Genomic DNA, 13,916 nt, shown 5'->3' with positions numbered 1-13,916 from the left:
TCATGATTAGTAATCACAACATTTTTTCTTTTATCAAATCAACTTAAATAATTTATTTAGTTCAGATTTTTGAGTTTCTGATGATTTAATTATTCTCCTTCATTGTATTAACTCAATTTTCCATTTCAATGAACTTAAAATTTTAAGGCAAACAGGTTACTTACTTTTTTAAGTTAAACCAACAATCATTTTTTTTTACAGCCGGAAAATCTGCACTCCCATAACAACGATGAAAAAGAGTGTTTCAGAATTGATATCTATGCTTAACATAATTGTGTATTTTTGAAAGAAAAAAATGTGTATTTTTGGCCCCTCTCATTCTATATCCCAATAATCACAACTAATGAGTACTGTATGTCAAATAACTAAAAGTACAGTATGTTACGTTTAATTATTATGATTTTGAATTGACTTAAAATCATGTAAAAACAGAGTTTAGGAATTCAATTAGAGAATATTTCATCGTATACACACCAACAACTGATCCGTTAAACGTTGAGTTATCATTAATGTGGCACATTTGCACAATGTGAGTTTATAAACAAATAACACAAGTAAGAATTAACCATTCATGAACAAGAAAATACAAATAGATTAAAATAATTGAATAACCTATTAGTAGTTAAACGTAGAAGATCTAAGAAGTGATAAATCAATAGCAATGACCACATACACACTGCAGTTAAATTCGGTTGTCAGTTCACCTTTTAGTGATTAATCCTTTACAACCGAAAATTAACTTCCGAAAAATGCAGGTAGTGACAACCGCATTTACAAAAAAGTGTGTACGCAACGCAACCGAACTGAACAACTAGATGTTAATTACATGTTTAAACGCCCATCAGAGATCTTTCTTCTGTATGTGTACGCCGCAACAAAACAACAACAACAACAAAAACAGTAAAAATGGTGAATCATTCAGGTTGCCAGATCTTCCTAGAAAAAAATGCTTTATATTGAAAACAAGACCAAATTATCACAACCAGCACCTGTCCACTGTAATATTTCCAGAAATTGATCGCATTACTAACCAATCCCAACAATCCCAAAAAGGTGTATAACAGGTGGACATGGCAACACACCAAGAGCGCCCTCTGCATAGCATCCTTAAGGCCACTTCAAACCAAGGACAGTAACTATAAAGATAATGATATAGATATAGTTCTCACAATTTAAGAACAACACACCGCAGCTAAAACGATAACGACATAGAGAAACGATATCATTGGAATCACTTTTCACAACGATTTAATCCAACTGATGAACGATAAAAACATTGAAAGCCAATCAGAATCCATCCTGCTGTAGGATCCATCCTCAAGCATTTAAAGTGACAGGCAGGCACACGCTCAGAATAAACAGAAACAGAGCGATATAGTCCCTAACATAGTTCCCTATCAGTTAGCCACACTCAACGTTACTTCAGAATTAAAGTGACAAATTGGGATAGCTTCTGTGAGCGTCGCGACGATATATATTATATAATCTGATTTACATTCGGTGCCCTTTTCTTTGAAATCATGTCCGTTCTGTTTTGTTAGTGTATTTAGGGTCACTTCTTTGATTTGGATACTTTGGACACCTACTGATGAAGGATGTGATAAAGCGGTCATATATTCATCGGTCCTTAAAATGCGGACGCAAAGACACATTTTTGGATGCATTCAACCCCAAAATTGTTTTGCAGTGATCGACCTGAAGGATGTGTACTTTCATCATGTCTCGATTTTCCCTTGACATAGACCAAAGTCCTCCCCTTCGGGCTGGCCCTGTCGCCTCGTGTCTTCAAAAAAAGTTGTGGATGCGGCCTTTGTTCCTATTTATGGTTATGATTGTTGGTGTGAACGGGCCTTTACAAGCATAAACAAAACATGACGCCTCAGGAGATTGTGGTACAGTAGCAGGACATGACGAGTCTTTGGTCGCTGAAATATTACTTTTAGTCAAATTACTTTTGTTGTACTATTTAAATGCGGCTCTCACTCCTGAAATTGTACAGTATGTATTTGTCCAATGTTTTACATGTATCTGAAATGCTAAAGACATGGTTGTTGTTGAATGCATTCATGTGCCTTATGTGTTTTTATGCATTTCAATGCATGTTTTCTTTAAATGATTTGTAGGCAAATATCAGAAATTTAAATATCATTTTAAAATGGCTCTAAAAACACACATAAAATCTAATACAGTTTGCAGTGCGTATGCGGTGCATACTTTTTTCCGTACCCATGTTAACAGTAGTGTGACCACCTGCTAATAAGCCCAAGGGGGGACCAGGGGTATTTTTCTGAGGGACAATGTGGGACACTGCTTGGCGCAGCGGTGCCCCCACCCCACGGGCAGACTCTGATAGTGGTTTACCCATATCTAGAATTGTTACTATTGCCTTACTGTTTGTACATGAATAATTGTTCAAAAAAAAAAAAGCACATACCTTAGCACATACATTAATAATGCCCTATTCCCTAAACATGTGTAAGTGCTGATATATGCTCATGAATAGGCCAACCAATGTGTATTTTTTTCGAAATAAAATTAATATTTTGAACATTCAATGAATTTAGGCTACAGATGCACTTCCACTTACGATTTACTTTAGCTATTTAATTTTATTTATTTTTCATTACAATTCACTTTAAATAAATAAAAATATAAAATTATAGGATTAACAGGAATTATAGTTCCTCAACACCACAGGAACAGTTTTTAAAAAAGTCGAAAAAAAAGTCTAAACTCACAACTCCAGAGGTTCACGGAACGAGAAGCTGCGCTGTCATGACAACAATGAAAAAGTTGACATCAACCTAGTCAGCAGGTCACGTGGGAGTGGCAACCAGTCTTAGGGAAGTTCTCACTTTCTGAACTAGTTCAAAGTTCAGTTCACACATTTTAAAATGAACTAGTTCAGTTCAAAGTTTGCACAGAAATGTAAGATTTTTCCCATCTTCACCGACCTCGTTATAAAATCCGTTTAAATTATCATACGACGCCTTTGTCGACGGCAGCCGTGGTGGCTTGTGTTGCCAGATTGGGTGTTTTTTTCGCTACATATTGAGCCCTGTTTACAGTGAGTTTTAGCCGGGTTTTCGCCTGGAAGGCTCTACAGAAATCTGGCACCCCATTGAATGAAGTTAAACTGAGAAAGCGTGCGTTCACAGACACCAGAATGAACGCGTTCACACGTTCATCAGGACAGGCAATAAAACAATACGTGCAGTTCACCCAAAATATGAACGAGTTCATGAACGTGAACGTGTTCAGGCACAACCTTTGGCTGCCTGGGTCTCGAGGATATAGACTGAGCGACTTTTTTTTTTTTTTTTTTGAGCAAGCATTGATTATGCGTGACACGGTCTCAATTTGCGGGACGCATGAATTGGGCTTCAAACGCTGTGCGCGCACGCGCTACGCGGGACGGGTGGTCACCCTAGTTAACAGGTCAGAGCTTTCACAATGCAGTCCGTTCCAGGTACGGTGTGGATACAGCAGCGCAGAGATCGTTTCCGTGCCGAGTCTATTTTTGCTGTGCTGCAAACACTGAAATAAAGTGACAGCGCACGGTTCGCTGTCCCGTCTATATTGAATCTGACAGGAATTGTGCAACACACAGACTCTGGGTCGAACATGTATGGGCGAATCACTCCGGTTGCCATTTTTACATCATTGGACGTTTTCAAAACAATTTCCCCCAAGTGGACTGACGGGTGAGTTGAAACTCATTATAATATGCAAAACTGTTATCCACTCACAGCAGTGGGCGTTACTTCCAAGTCTTCAGTGCGAGACGCCCATAAAAACCGAGTGTTTTTCAGTTAGGCTCAAAACTAGGGTATAAAATAGCCTATTACTTATTCATTTGGATGTTTTTGAATGCAAAACAACAAGCGAACGTCATAAGTTGACCTCAGAAAACAATATAATAAAATTTGAAATGCCAGTTTTTGTCAATTTTAAGTTTTAATTTAAAATGTTTGCATTTTTAATATTTATATTTTAATATAAATACATGGTTAAATATTTGACCACTTGCTTGAGCAACTTAATACAAAAGTAATGCATAGAATTACAGGCCTACGTTGTTTAAATTGTGTTTAAACGTGCATTGAAGTTTGTAAAAGTGTACAAAGAGAATCGCAATGCTGACAAAACATTTATTTTAATAAAAAATGCTGCATAGCTTCTGAATTTGAAATAAAAATAGTGCCCAAGTGTTTGTGGTACAGCCGCGGATCAGGGCCATGTCAACTGCAAATGAATGATTCTAGATCTTATCTTAAAGCCAGTGTTATTTTAGTATCCTTGATATACTTTGTTAGATATTTTTAAATGACACTTTATTTGAATGTTTTCTGTTTTAGTTTTAGCAACTTTTACTGTTTTAGTTTTAACAAACTTTAACTTTTACTATTTTTTATGAGGGTTTTTTATTCAGGTTTAGGTTTTACGTTTAGTTTGATTCATGACTTAAAAATATTTCAGGTTTATTTTCTTTCAAGTAATGAAAATAATGTTGTTTTAAATGGTTTTAGCTTTAGTTTCAGCTAACACTGCTCAGAGCTAACTTCACATTTCTAAGCCGTTTTTGCAGATTTTTAGTGGGTATATAAACAAACTTCTTTTTGTGCTGCTTGGCTTGATTAATTTGTTATCTAATGCAAAGACATTTATAAATATTTAAGTGTGGCTTAAGTGTCAAAATACTTTTTGGAGTCACTGTAGAATTGCCAATTGTGGCATCCCTTTGTGCTACAACAACCGGACTATGAAAGATCCACAGCGAAAGGAAACTGTGATGTCCCCAGCTAGGGTGTTTTCATCAGCCGTTTGAAATGGTGAGTGTTAATTGTTTCAGTGATTGACAGAATGAATGAAAGAGAGAGTTTCTCGCTCCCGCCTCCCCACTGCGAGATAAGAACCCTTCTCTCTCGCAGACACACGAGCGTCTCCAAGTTCACCGCCACACATGGTCTGAATAGCTTGAGAGGCTCAGATGTGCCTTGCCTGGTCAGCTGTAAACAAACCGGATGCTGCTTTTCTGAAGGCTCCTGTTGAGAAGTGGCAGTCGCTGCGGTTGGATGACGTGTGCAGGGGAAAGGGAAGAAGTCGAACAAAAGAGCTGGTCAGTACATGAGATCCGCAGCTCCCGTGCTAACGTCGGACTCTTTGGCCTCCTGAAAGGGGAACTGGATCCCAGCAAGGCGGATGAGCAAGATGTTGAGACCGTGCGTGAGGAAGGCGAGGAAGATGAGCCAGAAGGATCTGTCGTACCTCTCGCTTTGGGTCTTGTAGACGAAGCTCACCTCGTTGAAGTTGAAGATGATCTCGGTCAGGTGATGCAGCTTGACCTCGGAGGAGAACAGAATAAGGACCAAGCAGCCACAGAAACCTGGAAAAAGAGAGAATAATACATTTCGCATAATAGAAAAGCTGTTCTTTGTGGAAGTTTGTTTCCACCACAGAATAAAAAACACTAAAAAGTCATTTTCTTGCAAATGCGAGTTTATATCTCACAATTCTGAGAGGAAAAAGTAAGAATTGTGAGTTTTTAAACTCGGGATTAAACACAGAATTTCCTGTATCTTAAACAGTAGAGCGTTGGTGCTTGCAACACCAAGGACATGGGTTCGATTCCCAGGGAAAGCAAGAACTGATAAGAATCTAAATGTATACAATGAAATGCAATGCAAGTTGCTGTGGGTAAAAGCGTCTGCCAAATGCATAAGTGTAAATGTACAATTGTAAGATATAAACTCAAAATCGTAAGTTATAAAGTCCTTATTGCGAGATATAAAGTCACAATTCTGAGAAAAAAAACATGTTAATTGTGAGATTTTTTAACCCGATCTCACGACCAAGTCGTACGAATTCGACGAATGATTAAAAAGTGGCTAATTCTTCGTAACAATTCATACGACCTCACTCGTACGAATTAATACGGTTTTGCTAAATAGTACATATTTTACGAATTGGCCAATTCGTATGAATTCATACGAATGACCTACCTCTTACCCTTACATATGAATTCGTACGATTTGTCTAAACCCACGTGATGCATAGGTTTAGAGGCGGGGGTCAGTGGTAGGTCATTCGTACGAATTCATACGAATTGGGAAACTCATAAAATATGTGCGATTTACCAAAAATCGTACATATGAATTTGTACGATTTGTCTAAACCCACGAGATGCGTAGGTTTAGAGGCGGGGTCAGTGGTAGGTCATTCGTATGAACTCATACGAATTGGGAAACTTATAAAATATGTGCGATTTACCAAAAATCGTACATATGAATTCGTACAATTGTCTAAACCCACGTGATGCGTAGGTTTAGAGGCGGGGGCAGTGGTAGGTCATTCGTACGAATTCATACGAATTGGGAAACTCATAAAATATGTACGATTTACAAAAAATCGTACGAGTGAGGTCATATGAATTCGTGCGATTTAGCCACCTTGTAAAATTCGTACCAATTGCCGTTGGTTGGGCAGAAACAAGCTTCCCTAATTCTTAAAAGGTTAGTTCATATCACCTAAAAATTTAAATTAGGTCATTTTTCTCATGTTTTTGAGCTACATTGAATGTCAATGGGGTCCAAAATAACATTGGAATTTTATTGACTTCCATTGCACGGACAATGTATGTTGTTGTATGTGTTTCCCTGAAAAAAAGAAAGTCATAACGTCTTGTACTGATGTAAAAACACAAATGTAAATGATTCATATTTGTGTGATCCATTTAAAGTCATCATAAAATCAAAATGGACAATTCTTAATTCATTTTAGAAAACTGCAGTATTTATTAATGATTTATACATGCACATCACTTTTTTTTTTAAAATGAATGTATCCTTGTAATGTTTAATCAAAATAGCTTCTGCTCCCTCTTCTCTTCTCTGATGATGTCACTCACACAAGATCCACCAATCGCAAACCACGACCAGCCAATCCATTCCTAATTGTCAAAATCAAGTCCCGTCCCACATTTGTTCTTGTTCGAGAAGCCGTTTCACTACGTCACAATAAAGAAGAAAAGAAAATCGCAACTTCCGTTTCATGCTGGCTTTAAATGAGAGAAGTCACAGAGCCACCATCGTTGAGTTTAGCTGTATTCTTGAAGCTTGGGTTTTTACCACATCCCTTTACTGTAGAGGAACTTTGCTTGACTTGTCACTTATACGTGCACTTTATCTGGTAAGGTATAAAAGATACTTTATCTACATTTAGCCTTTTAGAGCCTTCAATTACAGCCCAAAACAACAGTTCTGTCTGCTCTTTTTCATACAACGCTAGTGATTCATCCTGTCAGTCTCCAAAAAGGGCAGACAAGTACCTTAAAAAGTTCATATGACTAACACTAGCATTACTTACTTCAAACTCCCTTTGGAGTTGCTATTCATTTAATGATCAGTCATGAGAACCACAAACGCAGAACAAACGTCATTGATGTCTTGGTGCAACACATTTAAATGCACATAAGGTTTTTAGTACGATTGCTTCCCCACACTATTGACAACACATAACGGATATTTTTTGCCTGCAGAATTTCGCTAGCGTAACCAAACCATTACGGGACCTTTTGACCATTTTGGATCTCAAAGGTAGAAATCATCATCCACTTTCATTGTATGGAAAACAGTAGCTAATATATTCAAACACACATCTCCTTTTGTTAACTTCTTTGAAAAACACAAGGGTGAGGAAATCACAGAATTGAAATAATATTAAAGGAGTGATAAACTGAGATATCAGATTTTCATTGAGCGTTTGACATCTAAGAGGTCATCATATTATAAGAATATCCTGTAAGTTTCAGAACCGAAAACATCCTTGTTAGTCCAATAAAAGCTTTTATTGACACCAGCCTCAGCGAACGACTCATTTTTCAAAGTGGGGAACTATGAAGACAAAGAGGATAAAACACCACCCCCGCAGAAGAAGACCAACGCCTACCAACACGGACGGTTTAGCCCCGCCCATTGATTCGGCATCGACATCGGCCACATCGTGATGACAAACCGGATCGAGCTACCGAGCTTTACGGAATATTGTGCAGTGGCTGGTTGTGGAAGAAGACAGTCCCTGCATAAGCTTCCTCTGGATTCCAATAGGATAAACTTTATTTTTAATGACGTTCCAGCTGATGAGGTAAAAACATTATCTGTCTGTTCGCTTCATTTCACTGACGATTGTTGTGTAAACAAGACTGGATTTGCAGACTGATTAAGAGTAAAGAACGGTGCTGTGCCGTCTATATTGGATCTGACAGGAATTGTGCAACACACGGACTCTGGGTCGAACATGTATGGGCGAATCATTCCAGTTGCCATTTTACAACATTGGACGTTTTCAAAACAATTTCCCCCAAGTGGATTGACGGGTGAGTTGAAACTCATTATAATATGCAAAACTGTTATCCACTCACAGCAGTGGGCGTTTACTTCCAAGTCTTCAGTGCGAGACGCCCATAAAAAACGAGTGTTTTTCAGCTAGGCTCAAAACTTGGGTACAAAATAGCTATGAAATATAATTACTTATTCATTGTGATGTTTTTGAATGCAAAAACCAAGCGAATGACATAAATTGACCTCAGACAACAATATAATACAATTTAAAAAGCCAGTTCATGACCCCTTTAACATTTCAAAAATTAGTTAAAAGAGGTATGGGTTCAAATTAAACTTTGAATGGTATATATACTGTATATATATATATATATATATATATATATATATATATATACAGTGTTGGGGAGTAGTTAACTACAAGTATGACGCTACTAACTTAACTACATTGTTCAGTAGCTTGGCAGTAGCTCAGTTGCTTTTTAAACAGTGTAGCTTTTCCAGTAGCTAACTACTTTTTGCAGCAAGTAGCGGTTTAGCGCAAGCAAAAGCTACATTGCATTTGTCGAGCCTGCGCGAATCAGCGCGATGCAAGGATATTCTTCTTCTCGTTAGATTACAAACTCATTTTTTTGCCATTACCGCCACCTGTTGTTTAATCACGCGTCTTGCGGCTAACGGTTCACTGACGTAAAGAAGTGGGTTGACAGTGACACACCCATATTATGATTGTCCATGATGGAGCAAGAGGTGACGGCAGATTTGGATGATGGAGAAACAACTAACGTTAATTACCCATGGTCTTATTTGTCCAAGTTCAATCGGTATTTTTGAGAAAATGTTCTAAATGCAATTTATGTTTAATGTATATTTTGTTCTTGCAATGTTTCTAGGCTATTTGTTGCAATTTTGCACTTTTGACAAACAGTCTGAGATATGTGTTGTGTGTAATAAAACAAAACTCTATGAAATCATAATTGTATTGCATTGTTTCAAACACTAAATATTTTAATTAAAACATTTATCAGACACTTATTCAGTTATTTATAATATATAATTTATAGCATGTTATAATAATAATATGTAATATAATATTTATAATATGTTGTTCAAAAAGCAAAAGTAGTTTCAACGTAGCTAGCTACTTTTTGATAGTAACTTGTAGTGTAGCTAGCTACTTTTCCAAAAGGGTAACTTGACTGTAGTTTAACGGACGAGTAGCTTGTAGCTTGTCAAACTACAGTTTCAGAGTAGCTTCCCCAACACTGTATATATATATATATATATATATATATATATGCTGTACACTACTTCGGAATTGCTATTAATCTCCAAAGTCTAACACAGTATTCTTTCTTCCTATCACTGCAAGTGATCCTGCTTTATTTTTTGACTTAATGGTTTAATTGTGTGGACAGGTCAAATGGCCTCCATCAGTACAAACACAACAGAGGCACCTGACACTAGAGATGGAGTGGAAATCTGGCCAGTTCCACCAAGCGCATTCATTTCCATCACTTTACTTATTTATGATGTCATTTATCAATTCTCTCTTCACGGTATAGCTGAGCTCGCTTTCTCACAACTAACAGACAAACAATCGCAGAGGCGCGTTCCTGTCGTGGTTCAGTATAGACCCAGTCTGTGTGGATGCATGTGTGAAATATTCATCACATACTGTCTGCAGGATCTGGATTTTTTCTCAAGCATCTATTGACCTGAATCTATGAACTTAACTACATGTTTAATGTTATTATATTTACTTATTAATTGTATTTACAGTTTTTGTTGTTATTTTTCATCCAAAAAAGTTAAGGAAATCTGGCATCCCATGACACTTATAAAGCATCCCAGGATGAACTTAATGGAGTTGGTTGAGAGAATATCCAGAGTGAGAATCACGTGTGTGTTTGTGTGTGTGTCTTACAGGTTATCATGTTCCAGAGGTAAAGGCCCTGGGGTCCATGCAGCGTCTCATATGGGCTTCCGAAGGCATTGAAGAAGAAGAACCCACAGGACACCGAGGAGAAGACGATGAGCACTGCGCAGAAGAAGATGACGCTCACATGTAGACTGGCTGGAACCACGTCCATCAGGTCAGGAAAGACTACAGAGTAAAGAGATTTCTAGAGTTCAAAATGTAGGTGAGGGTAAGGCCACGAATCATTATGATTCATACATGCGTAAAATGTGCGGTGAGACAGTTTTTCATTTGTCATCATTGTCTGCAATCTCACTGCCTGTTGCGTGTGTTTCCTGTTATATTATATTTCCTGTCATTATAAGATTCACTGACATTTTCACTCAGAAATTGCAAGTAAATTTCACAAATAATTACAAAGAATTGGCATTTTTTACAGTTTGAGTGTGTATGAAATGAAAATGATTTAAAGTAATCTCTGTTCATTTAATATTAGCAGTTTTATCTTTTTAATATTATTGTGGGATGCTTGGACATGCGTCAAGGAATTATGCAGTTGTTTAATTCTGTTTGTGTGTCGATATGTAAGCATTTATTTATGGGATAAATTTATGGAGATATGCAAAGACAATTTCCTCTCTGTGACAAAGAGAATGGAGAATAAAATTAAAGTTTCTGTCCCCATTTTTTATGCATCTCCTTGTGAGTAAAAACAAATTTATAATGACAAAATGCTAAAGGGGGTCAGTCATGGCCAAATGGTTAGAGAGTTAGACTGATTCTCAATACCAGCAGGAAATGACTAACCCATACAATCACTCCTCGGGCGCCACAGCCAAAATGGCTGCTCAGTGCTCCGGGTGTGTGTTCACGGTTTGCAGTGTGTGTGTGTTAAATATGTTCTCCTAATGTGTGTGCACTAACGTGGATGGGTTAAAAGCAGGGAGATCTTCTGAGTATGGTTTGCCATACTTGGCCTTCACCTCACTTCACTTTTGTTCTACTAAATGTCTGGCTCTGGTATCTGGGTTGTTTCCAGATCTCATTAGGAAAGAATCCTGTTGTACACGAAGCTGTCATAAAAGATCCATCAGTTGAGCCCCATTCAATGAGTCTAGTGCCTCCCAAAACTCAAACAAACAAAAAAACAAACTGAAAAGCTTCATATTACTTGGTTTTAAATGAATCAGATGTCTCTTAAAGCCGGCCCTTTGACTCTTAAAAGTTATTTCAACGGGACTTACTTGCTATGCATGTGTGTGTGATGACTTTTGGAGGATACAGGAACGATTTTCCAAAACAGGTTGATGACTGAAAAGGTGGTTGTGTGTGTGGCCTGATAAACCCTATATTGGTTAACACAGGAGAAGATGTCCCATTTGTTTGGTCCCCATGAGAAAAATAGTGTGATGTTTTTTTTAAATGTAAAAAAAAAAATTGTGATGGCAAGAGTTAGATTTAGGCGAAATAAATTGGTTTCAACTAAATCGGTTTCTACAGTATAAAATGTAATAAAAAAAATAATTATGTATATATATATATAATTTGAAAGAGGTGTGTAACATGTCAGTGGCCTCAAAAAGTATTTGGACATTTAAAGGGATATTTCATCAAATATTTTTAAATTCTGTCATCATGTACTTAACCTCACGTTGTTCTAAACCTTTTAAACTTTCTTTCTTCTATAGCACACAGAAGAAGACAATCTGAATAATATATTGGTTGCTCTTTTCCAAGCTTTAATTCAGATCTTTTAAGGCTTCAAAAATAAAATAAAAATTATAAAGGTAGTCCATATGACCCATGGACTATACCAGCCTTCCGATGCCATATAAAAACATAAGGGGAGCAAAAGATAAATTTACATTGCAAAATCACAAACAAAAATAGTGGAATCAAAAAATGTGGCATCAAAAAATGATGCAACAGCTTTGCAACCACAAAGACTGTAAATCATATCTACCGTTTTATGATTTACCACATATTTGTGAATTGTTATAGGCTATAATGTGAGTGTCCAAATACTTTTGAAGGCTTATTGCAATTTGTCTTGTATTGCATTGAGAACCTGTTCTTAAGACTTTTACTTCCTAAGTTACTCACAAGAGAAATAAAAGCGTCTGTCTCCCAGACCACACTGTTTCATCCCCTTCCCGTGGAAAAGCCCGTAGGTCGCGCTCCCGATGAATTTCTCCAGTTCTGCTCCCGACGCGTTCACGATCTGTGCGCCCGTCTGACACAGAACAGCCGCTTGAACCCAAAACTGAGTCCCCATCGCAGCTGCCACGACCAGAACACAGCCAAAGCAGAGCACCCCTCCGATAGAGAATATGATTTTCTTTTGACGGCTAGGCATCTTGTTTTGACTCGGCGACGAGCACAGCCTTAATCAATGGATGTCCACACGTCAATATTCCCGTAATGCAGTATGGGGAAAGACATTGTGCGGTTGTCGATTTCCCCTCAAGTCTAAAACATGAATGCTATAAAGTGATCTGAAATGCTCAAATACACACGTTGAAAGAGTAAAGTTGTATCCCAATGTCTTCTCTGGATAGTGTTACGCCAAGCGCGTTCACTGCACTCCGTCATCACCAAGCAACCGGGTTGAATGTCTCGCACCAGTGATCGGGCATGATGTGACCTTACACTGGATTGGTTACTCTGGATCCACATCTCTTTCGACAATTAATAAAGCAATTTCACTGCTACAGTTGAACTTTAAATGTGGAGTTTATCGTGTGTGAAATGATGGATGATTTACTGGGTAAATTTATTTAGTTAAATTTAGTTCCCATAAACTAAAAATAAACAAGTTCTACACCGCATTTATTCATCCATGTTCATATCAGCAAATGCTAATAATTTTTTTTCTGAAAATCAAGTTGCATTTGTTAACTTTAGCTAATGCATCTGAAATTACCAATGACAACAATGAATTATTATATCATATGGGCCGTGCAGAGACCTCTGGAGGGGCAGGTGCTCAAAGTATAAAATGGGGCACATGGAAACAAGGCTTTAAATAGGGCTGTGCTCAAAATATCAATACAGTAATACATCAATACAGATGATTCTGCATCGATACAGCAGCAAATGCATTGATGCAGTTTTGAAAAAGAAACAGAACAGAAAAGACAAATTTAAAGTTTAAAATTTTAAAAAAATAATTTATGTGCTTTATATATAACTCTGGGATTAGAAACTGAAGCATCTTATGTTGTCCCAACCTGATGGCTTTTTCTTCTCTGTTATACAGAATAATAAAGAACAGCTGTTATAGTGAACTGTGGGACAAAATTATCGTGGCCCATGTTTTGTGCAGTACAGTATAGTTTTATTTAATGGCATATCAGCATCTGTGGCTATTTTCATGGCAAAAACTGATTCACAAAAATACAAGAGTTACATTTTATATACGATGAAAATAAAAACAAAGCAAACAGAAACAGCAATTAATACTTTACAAGATTTTTCACATTAATGATTTAATGGAATGTTTAACTATTGAAATTGAAATGAAGAAACAGAGGAATATTGTTGTTACATGTATATATAGAACTCCAGGGTCTAGCATTACAACATTTAATAACAAACTGGAGCAATTATTATTTGGGATTAATGAAAATAAAGTGTCTATAATTTGCGGGGACTTT

The 13,916-nt window shown here is 37.2% G+C and overlaps 1 protein-coding gene across 1 annotated transcript; it reads right to left on the bottom strand.

Moving 5' to 3' along the window:
- Positions 1 to 300: 300 nt before the first annotated feature.
- clrn1 (clarin 1) lies at positions 301 to 13,010 on the bottom strand. The gene is made up of 3 exons (XM_039660066.2): positions 12,364 to 13,010; positions 10,267 to 10,446; positions 301 to 5,386 (listed from the first exon to the last, which is right to left on the bottom strand). Exons 1-3 carry the CDS (start codon positions 12,614 to 12,616, stop codon positions 5,121 to 5,123), a joined length of 699 nt encoding a protein of 232 aa, XP_039516000.1. The 5' UTR covers positions 12,617 to 13,010; the 3' UTR covers positions 301 to 5,120.
- Positions 13,011 to 13,916: the final 906 nt, after the last annotated feature.

This window comes from Pimephales promelas, chromosome 16 (genome assembly GCF_988280905.1).
Source record: "Pimephales promelas chromosome 16, fPimPro1.hap1.1, whole genome shotgun sequence".
NCBI lineage: Eukaryota > Metazoa > Chordata > Actinopteri > Cypriniformes > Leuciscidae > Pimephales > Pimephales promelas.
The sequence above is the reverse complement of the archived record's forward strand: the minus strand, read 5'-3'. Positions and strand labels throughout refer to the sequence as shown.

Coding starts and splice junctions, on each gene's coding strand:
- clrn1 (XM_039660066.2), bottom strand. CDS start 12,616: ATGCCTAGCCGTCAAAAGAAAATCATATTCTCTATCGGAGGGGTGCTC. Junction 10,447..12,363: donor CAGACGCTTTTATTTCTCTT/GTGAGTAACTTA, acceptor TTTACTCTGTAG/TCTTTCCTGACCTGATGGAC. Junction 5,387..10,266: donor CCTCTGGAACATGATAACCT/GTAAGACACACA, acceptor CTCTTTTTCCAG/GTTTCTGTGGCTGCTTGGTC.